We start from the raw sequence: 15,344 nt of genomic DNA, 5'->3' as shown, positions 1-15,344 counted from the left end.
GCTAGGCTTCGTGCCTGCTGTCTAAGAACTGGAGAATGACTCAGGGCCCTTCCAGCTTAAGAGATGCGTGATGCTCACACTTGAATCAGAAAGCCACTCCAGCAGAAAATAGAAGCAGCTCCTGCCCCGTTTACATGTCAGCCATCAGTCCGGGGAGTTTCTTGCTTCAGGTTCTAGCTAAAGAAGGCTCAGTTTTCTGTTCCACAGTACCGATCCTGGGGCTGTGGAACACGCGCCAGCCAGGGCTTTGACCACCACAGTCCCTTTCCAGGAATCAACAGATGATGAAGCGGCCAGTATCAGCTGTGGGATACAAGAGACCATTGAGCCAGCACGCAAGAATGTCCATGATGATTCGTCCAGAGGCTCGATATAGGGTGAGAAGATTGTACTCGCGTTTCTCTCTCCTCTCTCTTAGAAGAGATTAGATTTATGTAAACCCTTAGGCACCGGTCTGCAAAGTCACAGTTTGTATCCTCTTTCCAGAGGGACCTGAGGACAGTTATATTAATAATAACAATTATAACAAATAATATATAAATATAATTAATAAATAACAAATGATAGTAAATAAAAAGGTAAAAGAGAATGAGATTTAGCAAATCAGGAGGGAAGGAGGAGAGTCCAAACATACTGTCCATGTAGCCAATAATGAGCTTCAGAATGGCCTCGCGGGGAGTTGGGAAAGAAAGTAGACGTCTAGTAACAGGAGATGGAAATGCGTTAAAGAGCTGACGGTCCTTCCATTTAACGTAATGTATGTGAGTCAAGTAGTTATTTGAAGTGACATAATTGATGACTATTTAATGACCCAAACGTATTTTACAATAAAAATACTGTACAGGCTTCTGTTGATAAGCACTTGCTGTGTGCCAGGCGCTGTACTCAGCACTTTGCTGCTTTCTCTGATTGAGCCCTCTCACCTACTCTGTTCAGTCAGTCCTGTGGCTTAAAGGTCAGGTAGCTGGTAAGTGGATGAATCAGGAGACACGTGTGTTTTTAAGTTATAGAGCAATTGGTACTGGAAGTGTATATATGAATTAAAAAATCTGGTGCGAAGTAGATCAAAATGTGAACTGGTTGTCGCTGGTTAATGGAAGTGAACTCATTTTAAAATTTCTTGTTTTTGCTTATCTGTATTTTCTAACTATCAATGGGGAACTGGTATGACTTTTATTTATTTATCTATTTAGGCCGCACTACGTGGCTTATGGGATCGTAGTTCCCCGACCAGGGATCGAACCTGGACCACAGCAATGAAAGCACCAAGTCCTAACCACTGGACCGCCAGGGAATTCCCTGTATTACAATGAAAGATTTTCACTTAAAAATTTTTAAATGTTTTTGAATCTCCCTTAGCAGCCAGAGCAAAACAGATTAGGATTAGTTAGCTCCTCAGGCACTGTTCTTCCTGGCATTGAGTTATTTTACATAAAGAAAACAAAAGCAAAAAAGATGTATTAGGTGTGGCTTTATGTAGTGGAAGATGAGTGACGTGTCACACAGAATCCTCAGAAACTTTTTTCTAGCAGTTTCAGAGAGTGCATACCTTGCCGGTTATTTCATGTCTTAAGCCAAAAACATGATTTTAAAGCCTACAAATCAAATATGTGGGTTTCCAGGGGGCTTACCTTGATCTAAAGGTAGAATTTAAAGCAGTGGCTCTCAGATGATTTTTAGCAATGGACCAGCTCCATTAAGAGAAATGTTACGCCGCATCTCAACATATAAAATTTTTTTTTTTTTCAACATGTAAAATTGATCAGTGGAGCCACGCCATTCTTTCCCCCACCTTCTCCCAGCTGGGGCCCCTCGTGCCCCCTCTGGGGCCCTGGGGCTTGACCTCCACTGCGTGGGAGGAGCTAGAGGGGAAGATGTGGAACCATGGGTGTTCTTCCCTCTTCACACTCAACTTGGTATTTAGGAGCTAGGTAAAGGCCCACCACCGGATATCAAGTGAGGGAATCCATCTCCAAGGCCAGTTATGAGGCAGGGCCCAGTCTGATTTTTAAAATGTGGTAATAAGCACGTATACTGCCACACACACACCCTCCACATATATACACCATACCTGCCTCCTTCCCTCTGCAACCAAAAAGTTCATCAAAGCTGCCGTAGGTGGGGAGATTATTGGTGACTACTGTTTTCTTCTGCGTATCTTTTTGTATTTTCACGTTGTCTACAATAAATGGGTTTTACTTAATTTATTCTTTTCCCCTGATTATTCCCCTTAGGATAGAATACATGTTCACTGTTGTTGTTGTTGTTGTTGTTGTTTTAAAAAGGAAAATAGAGAAAAGCATAGAGAAGAAAATAAAAAATCATCTGTAATTGCACCAGGAAAAAAGTTATAAAACTACATCACTTCTTCCAGGCAGGCCCTTGGTCGGCTTTGAGTAGCATGAAATTTGCGGTTCTGTTCTTGGGTTTAGATTGCTTGAACTCTCTTTGTGTGATTGGAGGCCATCCTAGCTGGTCTTGGCTCTGCTTCTGCAGGCAGAAAACATCGTGCTGCTGGAGCTGGACATGCCCAGCCGGACCACCAGAGACTACGAGGGGCCCGCCATTGCCCCCAAAGTCCAGGCTGCATTGGATGCGGCTCTGCAGGATGAAGATGAGATACAGGTGGATGCATCATCCTTTGAAAGCACTGCAAATAAGAAACCCAAGGCCAGGTGAGTGGCTTTTGGTGACCTATGTTTGAACAGAACATGTTTGAACAAGGACAAATGAGGGGAGAGGGTGGCAAAAGTGCTTGTTTATCATGGAAGTAAGTGGCAGAGCCAGAGTTAACCTAGGTCTATCTGAATCCACAACCCAGGCTCTGAGCCTCAGTTTAAATGACCAAGGATTTAATTTGGTGCTAAATTAGAAATTCTATCTTATTAAATTCTGGATTTGAAGTTTAAGGAAAATAATTGAGTGGAAAACCAAAAAAGGAGTGAATTCTACTTGCAAACTTAGTATTTTTTACCAGTTTGGAGAAGACAGTCAAAATATGATTTTAATGGAATAACAATTGCTGAGAATCAGAGTCCCTCCCCTGAGATCGCACTCCTCCGTTGGCAGGTTGTGTTGGCCATTGAAGAGGGGCAGGCTGTGCCAGTCTCTGGTGGTTTTACAATTGAAAGTCCCCTGAGGCAAGGCCACCCTGAGATGTAATGGCATTTGATGGGAAAGGAATCTGATCTGTGTCAGAGACGGGATGTGTAATGTACATATGTGCTTGACTTTTGCAGGCCTAAAAGTGGAAGGAAGTCGGGATCCTCCTCCTCTTCCTCAGGAACCCCCGCATCTCAGCTTTATCCACAGTCTCGGGGGCTGGTTCCAAAGTAAACCCACTTCCTCCTCTCCCAGGGTATGAACAGCGTTTGCCTTCTGAGAGAAGAGACAAGCAAAAACCTGCAGAGAGGACTCGAGCCCAAACTCAGAACCATTCCCCTGGGGAGAAGCGATGGCCTCTTTGCAGATTAACCAACTTAATCTGGTTGAAACATGCTGGTCATAATCTGGCACTCAGCTCCTCTGGGAACCGTCCTTTAATTAGCATCTCAGAAATGCATGGGTAAGGTAAAGTGCGACAGCCGAAGTGGAAAGCAAGAGAATGACCAGTGACCTTGCTTCCCTTCTCCCTTGCCTCCTTCTCCTCTCCCTTCCCTTGCCCTCCCACCCTCTCCCCTCTCCTTTCTAGCCTGTTCTTTACACTGGGCTCCCTTCTTGTTGAACAGTAGGGCAGAATCAGGAGTCACCTCTGCAGGGCCAAGTCTTTGGAGGCTCAGGATAAAATGATACTGAGGTTGGAAAGCGAAAGCCCTAGAACTTGAACAGGTGCTTGTTTTTGTAGGTAGAAATGAGAAATCTCATTTGGAGCCAAGCCTCCGAGGGGCACGGTCCATGCCCCTCAGTAAGAAGTGGATCTCCCTTTGGGATCTGCTGAAGGAGCAAATGTTTACCAAGGAAGCTACCGACTTCTGCTCCAGAAGGATTCAATGTCAGAGGCAATAGAAATAACATTCCCTTTGCCTCCTTGGAGAGTTTAGGGAAACAGCTTCTTTAAAACCTCAAAACCATGACCATCTTGTCAAAGACGTAAACCTGTAAGTTGATGCCATGTCCATACACCGTGTCACTTTACTCTTCATTTGTCACCATTTTCCCCATTCACGCATACTCTGAGCGTCCCTGCCTGGGCCCATCCTCTGCCTCCAGAGCATGCTCTGCAGTGGGCCTGTTCTGTGGGAGAAGGGAGGCTGGCTCTGCCTTCTCTGATGGGACGAGAGCTGGGGGGACGAGACACATAGTGGCACTTTTGCATCCCCCGTTTTGTTCTATATTTGCATAGAGAGCATTGGGATGACTAGGCAGGTCAAGAGTCAAGAGGCTTGGTGCATTGGCAAGGGAAGACATAACAGATGGAAGCAGAGGAATCTTGCCTGCCTTCAGCAGAAAACTCACCTAATCCTAGAACTGTGGCTCTTCTCAGGCAGAGCCAAAGGTGGTGGCGAGGTGTGGCTGTGCGATCGAATAGGCTCAGAGGAGAGAGTTAGGAATTTCCGTTTACATATACTAGTTTGGTTTGTAAGTTTTAGTTCTTTGTATTATTGAAACTCAAAGCTTCATTTTACGTTGGTCATTAGGTGAATGTTACTCATTTCCCCTTAAGAGAAGCTCATAAGTGCGTGCAGGTGTGCAAGCACAAGGGTGCCTGTGTTCTTCCAGTGTGTCCGTGTGTGTTTGTAAGAGAGAGACCAAGAACTTGCCCGACTTTAGAAATATGCTACCGTGCAGTTGTTGCCTTTGTCTGTATTAACGGCCCGTTGAATGATTAATCCAGGCTGGAAGCTCCCACGTGGGTGTCTGAGTCTACAAGCCAAGCCTGAGGGGACAATATGCGTCCCCAGTCAGCCACACCGGCGCACCTTGCTGGCACGGTGCCTCGGGAAGGTGGCGACTCAGGTGGGCCTTGAGTTATACTTTAACTCAGCTGCTCAGTTCCCAGGGCACATTTCTGGATCAGAACCCGTGGGAAAGAGGAGGTACCAAGTGCAATGTCTTAGTGCTCTACAAATGGAGCTCTTTCGTCTGACAGCTTGTCTCCTTTTTATAACCATTCTTTCTGAACCCAGGGCCCTTTTCAGCAATTCCCAGAGCATAATGGAGGCATCCCTCATCTTTCTCGGGATCGAACTCTGCTTCTTTATTATTTACTAAGAATTCACCTGTTTGAACAGGAACCATATAATGAGGTGGGTAGCCTAAGATGGTGACCTGCCGGTTACACCTGTCTCTTGCACCACATTTCCTCGAAGCTAGTCTGAATTCTCTAGGCTGAACATATCCATCTGGCAAATCTGAGAACTGAAAATTGCAGATAACACTGTAGCTGAATACTGATGTCTCGAGGTGGCTATTCTGACCACAGGTGGTTGAGTGACCATAGAACTTTTCTAAGAAGGCAAAAGAAGAAAGCCAAGTTGACAGGCAGGATTATGAAAACAGGCTTGCCTTGTACTTGGCTGTGTTCATCTGGTGGTCTGTGAAACGATGTAGAAGAACACCTGGGTGGAGGTGAAGCCGTCCCGTCCCGGAGCAGTCTCCGGTGCTTTTCTTCTCTCAAAATGGATCCAAGAAATATTCGAATAGAGTAGACAGTGGAATGTCATGCTGCCACCGGAAAGCTGCTGCTTTGGGCTCTGAATTGAGCCAAATGTGTAGGCCTACCAAGTCGACTGAGGGACCTGGTTTTCATGTCTGTAGTCATGCTAGAATGTTCCAAGCCATCTGAGGGCCTTCAAGTCAGCAGCAGCTAATGAAGTCTGGCAGCAAGTCTAACAGGATCTAAGAGGCTCATCTGAGAGAAGGAGTTTGACGGAGTGTGCAACCCCCTTCAGTGAGGTCCCCTTTTGCTCTGATTGGTAGGAATGTATCTGGCTTCAGATTTCAAATCCCATGTCTCCCAGGCCCCTGAATTCAGAACCCAAGGCCACAAATCATAGGCATGAAGCACTTTCTTAAGACTCCGCCCTAATATTGGATTGTCCTCCGTCGAATGCCTGCATGCTGCTTGAATCTCACCACCCGCACCTCCACGACCAAGGGCGTCAGAGAGTTCTGCAGCTCAGGCGTGGGCCATGCCCCACTTCTGTCTGACTCTTGTTAAGTCCTCCTTCACTGAATGTAGAATCGTTGCCAGGTTTCTGAGAAGCGTCGATTCCCTGTTAACGTGGGATATCAGTTCTGCCTCACATTTCCCACTTGAGGTCGAGACTCACTGCTAACAACGCCTTGGGCCATCTCAGCGCCATCAGTGGACGAAAAGGGGGCTATTAATATTCTCTAAAAGCTATAATCGGAATGCTCAAAGGGACCTGGATAAGAAGAGTGGGCCTGGCTATTGTCTGTCATGCAAGGTTTTGTCTTGTACTGTTCAGAAATCTGCCCCCCTTCTCCCCACCCTTTTTTCTTGAATGAAATGCTTTTGAGGTTAATTATGAAAGGAGTGATCCTGGGGCAGGCAGGAGGCGGTGGGCTTTATGGCTCCTTGGAGTTAATATTGATCTTGACCTTCTCTTTGGCTACCTTTAGACAAAGAATATGCCAATACTTGGGGCTCTAATTTTACAACTGATATTTATTTGTATCATCTCTTTGTCTAGGAATGTAAAAGTGATTCTAAACTAAGATGTGTAATAAAAATCAATCAGATTTATTGTACTTACAAAAAGGTGTCCTCATAAATGACTAACGTTTTTGAAAATGACTTGCCTGTGGCTGACACACTGCCAATTTCTTTAAACATTTGAATTTTTCTAGTGAAAGGAGGGTGGGAATGGAAAATGAAGATTGAGTTGGAATGTTGGCATTTTAAAAATATAGCAATGAGGTAAAGGGACATGAAATGAAGAAAGAGTGACGAGTGCTTCTCGTGTTTTTCCATGAAGGTTCCTGAGACAGGCATGAAATTTCTTTTAATTTCTGTGTTTTGTTTTTTATGTTTCTTTAAATTTATTACATATTATACTTTAAAATGTATATCTTTTTTTTTAACAGATTATTATTTTTTTAATTAATTAATTAATTTATTTTTGGCTGTGTTGGGTCCTTGTTTCTGTGCGAGGGCTTTCTCTAGTTGTGGCAAGCGGGGGCCACTCCTCATCGCGGTGCGTGGGCCTCTCACTATCGTGGCCTCTCCTGTTGCGGAGCACAGGCTCCAGACGCGCAGGCTCAGTAATTGTGGCTCACGGGCCCAGTCGCTCCGCGGCATGTGGGATCTTCCCAGACCAGGGCTCGAACCCGTGTCCCCTGCATTGGCAGGCAGATTCTCAACCACTGCGCCACCAGGGAAGCTCCCTATATCTTTTTTTAACACAGAAATATTTCATGTTATTTACCATCAAGAGAAAAAATACCAGAAGTGGGCCACTTGTTGGTCTTACGGTTTCTCATATGCTCAGGCCTGCTGGCGTGTCCCCCTGGGGGTCATGTACCCTGTCTGAGGAGTGGGGACTCAGTAGAAGGAGCTCAGACCGTGGACTCCGAGCTGGGCTTGAATCCTGGTTGTGCCTCTGCTTACTAGCTGTGTGACTATGAGGAATTTAGTTTACCTCTCTGAACCTTGGGGTCCTTGTCTGTAAAATAGGGCCAGTAATCCCCACCTGGCAGGGCCATTGTGGAGGATTAGCATTACATTTAAAGCAACAAGTACTCAAGTATGTGGATGAGAGCAGACATTTTAAAATGTGGTTATTAGAAATTCCCTGGTGGTCCAGTGATTAGGACTCCATGCTTTCACTGCCGTGGTCCGGGTTCAATCCCTGGTTGGGGAACTAAGAGCCCACAAGCCACGCGGTATGGCCAAAAAATAATAAAAATAATAAAATATGGTTATTGCTGTGACAGGACCCTGTGTTCAGAAGACACCATGAACAATTTGTATCCTAAGAAACTAGAAGCTAGTACTGGGCATATTATGTTTAGAAAACCCTAGGCCTCTATAGAAAATCTGCTAATCACTTAACAAATACATGTTGAGTACCTACTATGTGCCATGCTGTTCTGGGCACTGGATATAGAGATGTGAGCAACATGGTCCCTGCCTGCATGGAGCTTGTGCTTTAATGGGGAGGGAGGCAGGGTAAATGGTAACCTAATGCACACAAAAGTATAATTACAAATCATGACAAATGCCGTGAAGTGATATTATAAGACATTATGAGAGAGTAATAGGGGCCTAATTTAGATTGGGCGAGTAAAGAAGGGAAGGGCTTTCTGGAGTAATGGCATAAAGTGAGATTTAGAGGACAAGGAGTTATCTGGACAAGAAAGTAAGGAAGGGAATTTGTTTAAAGAGGGAACAACGTTTGTGAAGGCCTCGTGTAACAGACAAGTAGAATTTCACAGGAAGTTATCTGCAGTCCTTTTTTACCCTCACTAGGGGGAAGCATGGAGAACTACTATAGAATAGAATTTAGTAGAGGACTTTAAAAATATATATACCAACAAGAAATGTAAAGAGCACAGAGAAGATGGTGGCCTATGTGATCAGGCAAATGATTCTTAACTCTTCATAAGATGGCCTCAAACTATGTGTAATATCCCTATAGCCCCCTTTCTTTCCAAAATGAGTTAGATTAGCTTAGCTTGTATAATTATTGGTTGAGAACAGATCAAAACTCATTAGCCAGAAAGCAAGGGTTCAGAGTGTGATTTGAAGAATTATGAGTATGTTCTTGAAAGTGGCAGAAATCTGGGTGGGTCAGGGGCTAAATATCAGGGGAGGTACAGGGCAGGGTTGCCGGGCAACTTGGAAATTCCTGCTGACTCACCAAGTTGTCTTCTTATCTTCCGGGTTGTTTAAAAAAAAAAAAAAAATCAAGAAACTACTCAAACCTTGTGTGATGTAGTAAGAAATATGTAGGGTCTTTATCCCCCCAAAACTTCTACAACTCTTGAAATTTCCTGAGTGATAAGAGTACCTTTTGGTATTCCTAACAAGCCCCTTTCAACCATACCTGAGCTTATGCTAATAAAGTGACCCATGGATAGCTTCAGGATGGAGGCTGGTTGCCAGAGGAACCTGATCTCCAGGGAGGGGAGAGGAACTGTAGATTGAGTTAATCACCAATAGTCAATGATTCAATCAATCGTGCCTACCTAATGGAACCTCCATAAAAGCCCCTAAACGATGGGGGTTTGGAGCGCTTCCAGGTTGGCGAATGCACGAAGGTGCTGGGAGGATGGCATGCCCGAAAAGGGCACGGAGGCTCCGTGTTCTTTCCCCAACCTTGCACTATGCATTTCTTCCATTTGGATGTTCCTGAGTTGCATCCTTTATAGTAAACCGGTAATAGTAGCTACAGTGCTTTCCTGAGTTCTGTGAGCCATTCATTCTAGTAATTATTTAACCTGAGGACAGGACTGTGGAAACCCTCGACAGTTACAGCTGGTTGGTCAGAGGTACAGGTGGCAACCTGGGACTTTGGACTAGCATCTGAAGTGGGGGCAGTCTTGTGGGACCGAGTCCTTAAATACTGGGAGTTAGTGTCAGTACTGAATTGAATTGTAGGACACCCACTTGGTGTCTGGAGAATCAGAGACTTAATTATCGGGTGGAGGGAGAAAACCCATACATTTCATCATCAGAAGTACTGTGAATAAAAACAGTTGACCTTGGAAACTGTTTTGAACTTCACACTGGTATTTTGTCTCGGGGCGCGTGATTTTGGCAGGTCCTTTTGTACTAGAGTTGCCATCTGATTGAATTTTACCCTGAGAATCTGGTCTCCAAGGACTATGCGGTGGTCACATCTGCCAACTGGGTTGTCGGTGGCATTTATCAAGGACGTAACTGTAGCTCTCACAGCTGCTCCTGTTTCATCCTCTGTTTCTATCAGCAGCCTGTGGTAAACCGTCCCCGGGTGCTTCGGTTAGGCGAGCTGACGGGGGACTGGCTTTTGGGGCGGGGCAACGGGCAGAGAGCGAGGTGGCTCACCCGCGTGGCTGGGGACAGTGCAGCCCACAGGAACTTGTTGAATGCTTGTTGAGTGCCAGGTGTCTTGCTCTGCACGGGAGACAGAGAGGAGTGAAATGCTCTCCAGCCCTTCTGAGGCGGGGAGAGACAAAAACACCGAAGGACGGTGATTCAGAGTGGTTAGGACCTCCGAGAAGGCCGGCCTCCTCTCCTCCCGCTGCTCTCCCGGGCCTCCTTTTGGTTCTGGGTTATGCCAAGCGCTTTCATGCCGTGACACCTTCACATGTGCTGTGCCCTCTCTCTGGAAATTTCTCTCCACTCTTTGCTTGGCTCACTCGTACTCATTGATCAGGTACCAGTTTAACGTCATCTCTTCCAAGAAGCCTTCCCCAACCATCCATTCTGGTTTCCCCCCATCTCCACCTGGCTGTGTGGTGTCTCTCACTAAATAAACCGTGCTTCCTTCTTAGCCCTTTCCCCAACTTGCAATGAATGTATTTCTTTGCGTTGGTCTCCCCCACTAGACAATAAGTTCCCTGAGGGCATGTCCTGTTGTCTTCTTAGGTTTGACACTTAGATGGATCAGATGGTTGGATCGGTGCTGACACCCACAGCTCCGGACGGAGTGTTTTCTGTCAGAGGAAGGAGTGACAGGACAGGAGAGGTGGAGGAAGACTTCACAGAGGAGGTCACATTTGAGCGGTGCTCCTGAATATTGGGTAGGGTTTCACTTGCCTGAGAGGAGGGAAGGACATGCCAGACGAAGGCAACAGCGTGAACGAGACACGGGGCTCATGCTGGGGAACCCGAGGCCTGGAGTGCTGGGAGTGGAGAGTGAGAAGGGGTTCAACTCCAAGGCACAGCCTGTAGATAGAGGGGCAGCCCTCGGAGGCTTTTGGGGGTGTTTGTCGGGGGCGGGGGTGACGCCCAGCCCTATTTCTTGCACTCCAGCGTTTTCTCCTTAAGCCAGCCTCTCATGCTACTATTTCTCTCTGAGATAACAGGAAGCAATTTCACTAAGTGCTCCTTTAAGTTTGCCTGCTGTTCACACAGGTTTTCTGGGCTCCGTTGGCAAATTCCATTCTGCAAGGAGCTTTCCCTGGCACAGCTCAGAACCCAAGGCATTCCAAGGGTTGACTGTGGCTTGGTTCCTTAGGAATGGGGCTGAGGCATTTTTCAGGGTAGCAGAATGGAAGGTGGTTTCTTTGCTACGTTTAAGAACAGAGAAATTAAACTTCTGCCATTGGTTTTGAAATTCATCTTCTTTGGCCAGTGAACAAAAGACTTACATAATGCTGTTCAAACTCTGTGCCAGATGTCATGGGCTACATATGGCTCAGGGCTTCCGGAGCTCCCATTCTGGTAGGGAGGTATCGTCATTCACAAATACGTACAATTCAAAGTGATCCGTGGCTCAGATCCGGCGCTCAGAGCGTGCTTGGGGGCGGGGGGCGGGGGGCGCAGATTTCCGAGGGGGGTGTGTTCAATGCAGTGATCCGTCTTCTTTGCTTGGTTGTCCTGGGGCAGTGAGAAGAGCCAGGGCTTTAGCGCCAGATTCCTTTCTTCATTCTTCTGAGTACCTACCATGTTGTGGGCATTGTTCTAGTCCTCGGGATCCAGGATGAAGCTCCTGCTCCCAGGGGTGGCACATTCTAGTGGGGGAGACAGATGGTTAACAAAGAAGAATGGACTGTCAGGTGGTCAGAGGTGCCCTGAAGGACAGCAAGGCAGGGCAGGGGTTAGAGAGTGAAGAGCTGGGGGTGGTGGCTGGGTTAGGTTGGGAGGTTGGGAGGTTGGGAGGTCGGCCGGGGCTTCTCTGCAGTGGTGACATGCTCTCTTGAAGCAGAGGCCTGAGTGAAACTGGGGAGCAAGCGTGTAGGTATCTGGCACTGGGAGGAAGAGTATTCCAGGGAAATGGAACCACGGTGCAGAGGCCTGGCGGTGGGGTTGTGTTTGGGGACAGCAAAGTGTGGCTAGTGGGCAGTGGGGTTGGACAGGTGGGGGGGGACCAAGGCTGAATTGTAAGTGAACTTTATTTTTAGACCATTGGAGGCTTTTAAGCAAAAGAGGTGGAGAGCAAGAGAGGGAAATCCGACAGGAATGCTTAAAAGGATCCCTCTGGCTGCGCTGTGGAGAACAGAGCAGAGGGAGCAAGGGGAGAGGAAGGAGACTGCCTAGAAGGGGTGCGGTGGTTGGGAGGGGAGGTGGTGGCTTGGACCAGGCAGTGGGAACGGCGGAGAGAAGTGGTAACATGTCTTAAGATGCATGCTGATTGCTGATAACTGTATGTGAGAGGTGAGAGACAAAGAAGAGGCAACAGTAGCTCCAGAGTTTTTGATCTGAAGCTAGTGAAAATTCCACCTCTGCCACTTCCTTCCATGTGCCCCCCCGGCCCGCTTTTAAGATAAAAGGCTTTATTAAGATATAATTCACCTACCACGCAATTTGCCCATTAAAGTGTCTAATTCATTGGTTTTTAGTATATTCACCTAGCTGTGCAATCATCGCCACTACCAATTTTAAAACATTTTCATCACGCACAAAAGTACCCATTAACTGCCACTCCCCATTTCCTCCCAACCACACAGCCCTAGGCAACCACTAATCTACTCTCTATCTCATCTGTCTGGTGCTTTTAGGGTCTCAGAACTCCCCGTTTCCTCATCCGTAACTTCACAGGGTGATTGTGAGGTTGAAAAGAGAACGTGAAAAGAATACAGGAGAGCATGCCTAACAGGCCAGGCCGAGTGGCCTTGGCCTTAGTAAGTGCTCCGGAAATCCCAGCCCTCCCCCACTGCTCTGACTCCTGCTTTGCCACCTTACGAAGGCAGCGTGGGCAGTGGTGAAACGCGTGGGCACTGGACCCAGACTGCTGGATTGTGAATTCTGAGCTCACCATTGACTAGTTGTATGATTATTGCAAAGTTTTTTTTAACCTCCCTGGGGCTTCCGATTCCTCAACTACCAGAAAGGCATCATAGCAAGTACTTCCTAAGTCGCTCTGAGTCAAAATGTGTGAAGCACTGGGAACAGTGCCTGGCCTGTAGCAAGTACTCAGTGAGTGGCTATCATTATTAGTCAAGTAAGGAGCAGGCAGGTGGCGGCTCCCAACATCAAGGCCAGAAATTGACATTTTTGAATCCAGGCTGTTGCAGGGGTAATGGGGAGAGAGAGAGAGAGAGAGACCATGGATGTATTTTTAGTCTTGTCCTCTTGTTGGATCTCTACCTTTGGAAAAGTCACTTGTCCCTTCTTAGCCTCAGGTTGCTCATCTGTAAAGTGGGGATGAAAAATCCTCCTTACCTTGTGGAGCTCTGTGGAGGATTCAGTAACCTATTCAGTAGTAAGTACTGTTTTGAACACAACAGGAAAAAAATCCCTGCTCCCCTAGAGCTTGTGTGGAGCTAGTGGAGAGAGACAAAGTAAATATTAATCATAAAGACAATAACAATCATAATAAATAAAATACATGAATAAGAAAGCAGATGTGTAAAGCACCTGGCGCCTGGCATGTGGCGAGCATTCTGTCAACGTAGCTGTTATGATTATTATATGAAAGCACTTTGTAACGCTGGACAGCACCGCATGGAGGTGGGTCTCCAGGTGACTTTGCGAGCATGTTGCCTTCGTCTAAGCCTACCCTCATCTCCACTCAATTAAATTTCACTCAGCCTCCAAGGCCCCTTTTGAGTTGCCTGGTTGAGATCTTTGTCTCTCATGGTAGAGTTTTCTTTTTTCCTCCCTTCAGCTGGCGTTTACTGAATGCCACTTTGGGCCAGTCCTGCTGCTGGATGCTGGGGCTTTTATGTTGAAAAACCCAGGAGGGGCGTGGTCAGGAGTGTGAATGGAGGGAGCCCAGGGCACTCTGGGCTAGACTGTGTAGGAGACTGGCTGCCTTGGTTTTAGTCTGCCCAGGGAGACCCCAAGGCTTCTGAGCCAAGTGATAAAATTAGCAGATAAACTAAGACTTCACACATTCTTGTTTAAATACTGCATGGTAAAAGTAAACATTTGCATTATGGTCAAATACATAATCTCTGTTTAAGCACTATAATCTATCCAAAGAGCTACAAGATGGAGATGTAAGGACATGTAGAAGAGCAAAGACCTCAGGGCAAACAGTGTCTCAAGGGTAAGACAGTGTTCTACCAGATCAGCAGGAAATGTGGCAAAACGGAGCAGGGAGGTTTTGGAGCTAGATAAACCTGGGTTAGCACTTATTACCCGAAGCAAGCTATTGCACCTTGGTAGGAGGGTTAATACCCACCCTGCTGCTCTCAAGAGTTGCTGGAAGGATTAAAGAAAACATCCATCAAGGATCTGGCACTTAATAGGCATACAATAAGAGGCATATATTATTAAATATTAATAGCAGTATTAATTATTAGTAACAGTGCAGCATTATGGAAAGAGCTCGTGTGTCAGCCAGACCTGTGTTCAAATCCTGATACTTCCATCGCAAGTTGCTTAACCTTTCTGAGCCTTGGATTGTGTCCCTTCCTGTAAAATGAATGAATAATACCTTCCTTGTAGGGTTGATATATGTTGATATATGATAAATGTGATAATATAAATTTCCTAGGTTGTATAATAAGTGTTAAGTGCTATTTCAAAATCAAAATATAGCAAGCTTTATTGAATATTCTGATTATAAAAATTATATATTCTGATGGTAAAACATTCAAACAATACAAAAACACTTAAAGAAGTAATTACAGATCACTGGAAATTCTATTTCTTATAGCTGATAGCCAGTTTTTTAGATATCTCTTTATGCAAACTCTTTTAGTTCGACCTTCATAATATATATGGGTCCATAGTACACACCTGTCCTGTTTTCACTCAATAATATGTTATGGACATATGTCCAATTAATAAATATGGATCTATATTATTATTCTAAATGGCTTCCTAGTAATCTATTGTATGGAATACCAGAATTTATTTAACGCTATAGATAATCATTGAAGTCATTTTCAGATTATTTTGTTTTATACAATACTGTATAAAGCAACCTTATATATAGATCATTGTTCACTTGTTTAATTTCCTTCCTGGGATAAATCACTATAAATGAATTACTAGATCAAAGGGTTTTCCCATTATAATTTTGTCCCATATTGGTAAACTGCCTCCCAAAATGCCTATATGAATTTGCACTCCCACTGGCAGTGCATAAATTATGCCCATTTCCCTATATCCTTGTTAACACTAGGTTCTGCCAATCTTTTTAACCTTTTCCAGTCTGAAAATTTTCAATTCTATTGAAAAATGGTATCTCAATTTTGTTTCTATCTGTAGTTCCAGGATTACTAATGAGGTGGAAAATATTTTCAAGTATTTATTTCCGTTTGTGATTCTTCTTTTGTTAATT

At 45.4% G+C, this 15,344-nt stretch overlaps 1 protein-coding gene across 2 annotated transcripts in view; it reads left to right on the top strand.

Moving 5' to 3' along the window:
* Positions 1 to 6,724, top strand: part of KIF3B (kinesin family member 3B) — a 37,566-nt gene extending 30,842 nt beyond the window's left edge. For both annotated transcript variants that reach the window (XM_059896547.1, XM_059896548.1), the window contains 3 exons: positions 272 to 377; positions 2,497 to 2,675; positions 3,240 to 6,724. In XM_059896547.1, the coding sequence (XP_059752530.1) occupies positions 272 to 377; positions 2,497 to 2,675; positions 3,240 to 3,336 (382 nt within the window). In that variant the 3' untranslated portion in view covers positions 3,337 to 6,724. The remainder of the gene's footprint in view (positions 1 to 271; positions 378 to 2,496; positions 2,676 to 3,239) is intronic.
* The last annotated feature ends 8,620 nt before the right edge of the window (positions 6,725 to 15,344 follow it).

This window comes from Balaenoptera ricei, chromosome 15 (assembly GCF_028023285.1).
Source record: "Balaenoptera ricei isolate mBalRic1 chromosome 15, mBalRic1.hap2, whole genome shotgun sequence".
Lineage (NCBI taxonomy): Eukaryota > Metazoa > Chordata > Mammalia > Artiodactyla > Balaenopteridae > Balaenoptera > Balaenoptera ricei.
This window is presented reverse-complemented; position numbering and strand designations above follow the sequence as displayed.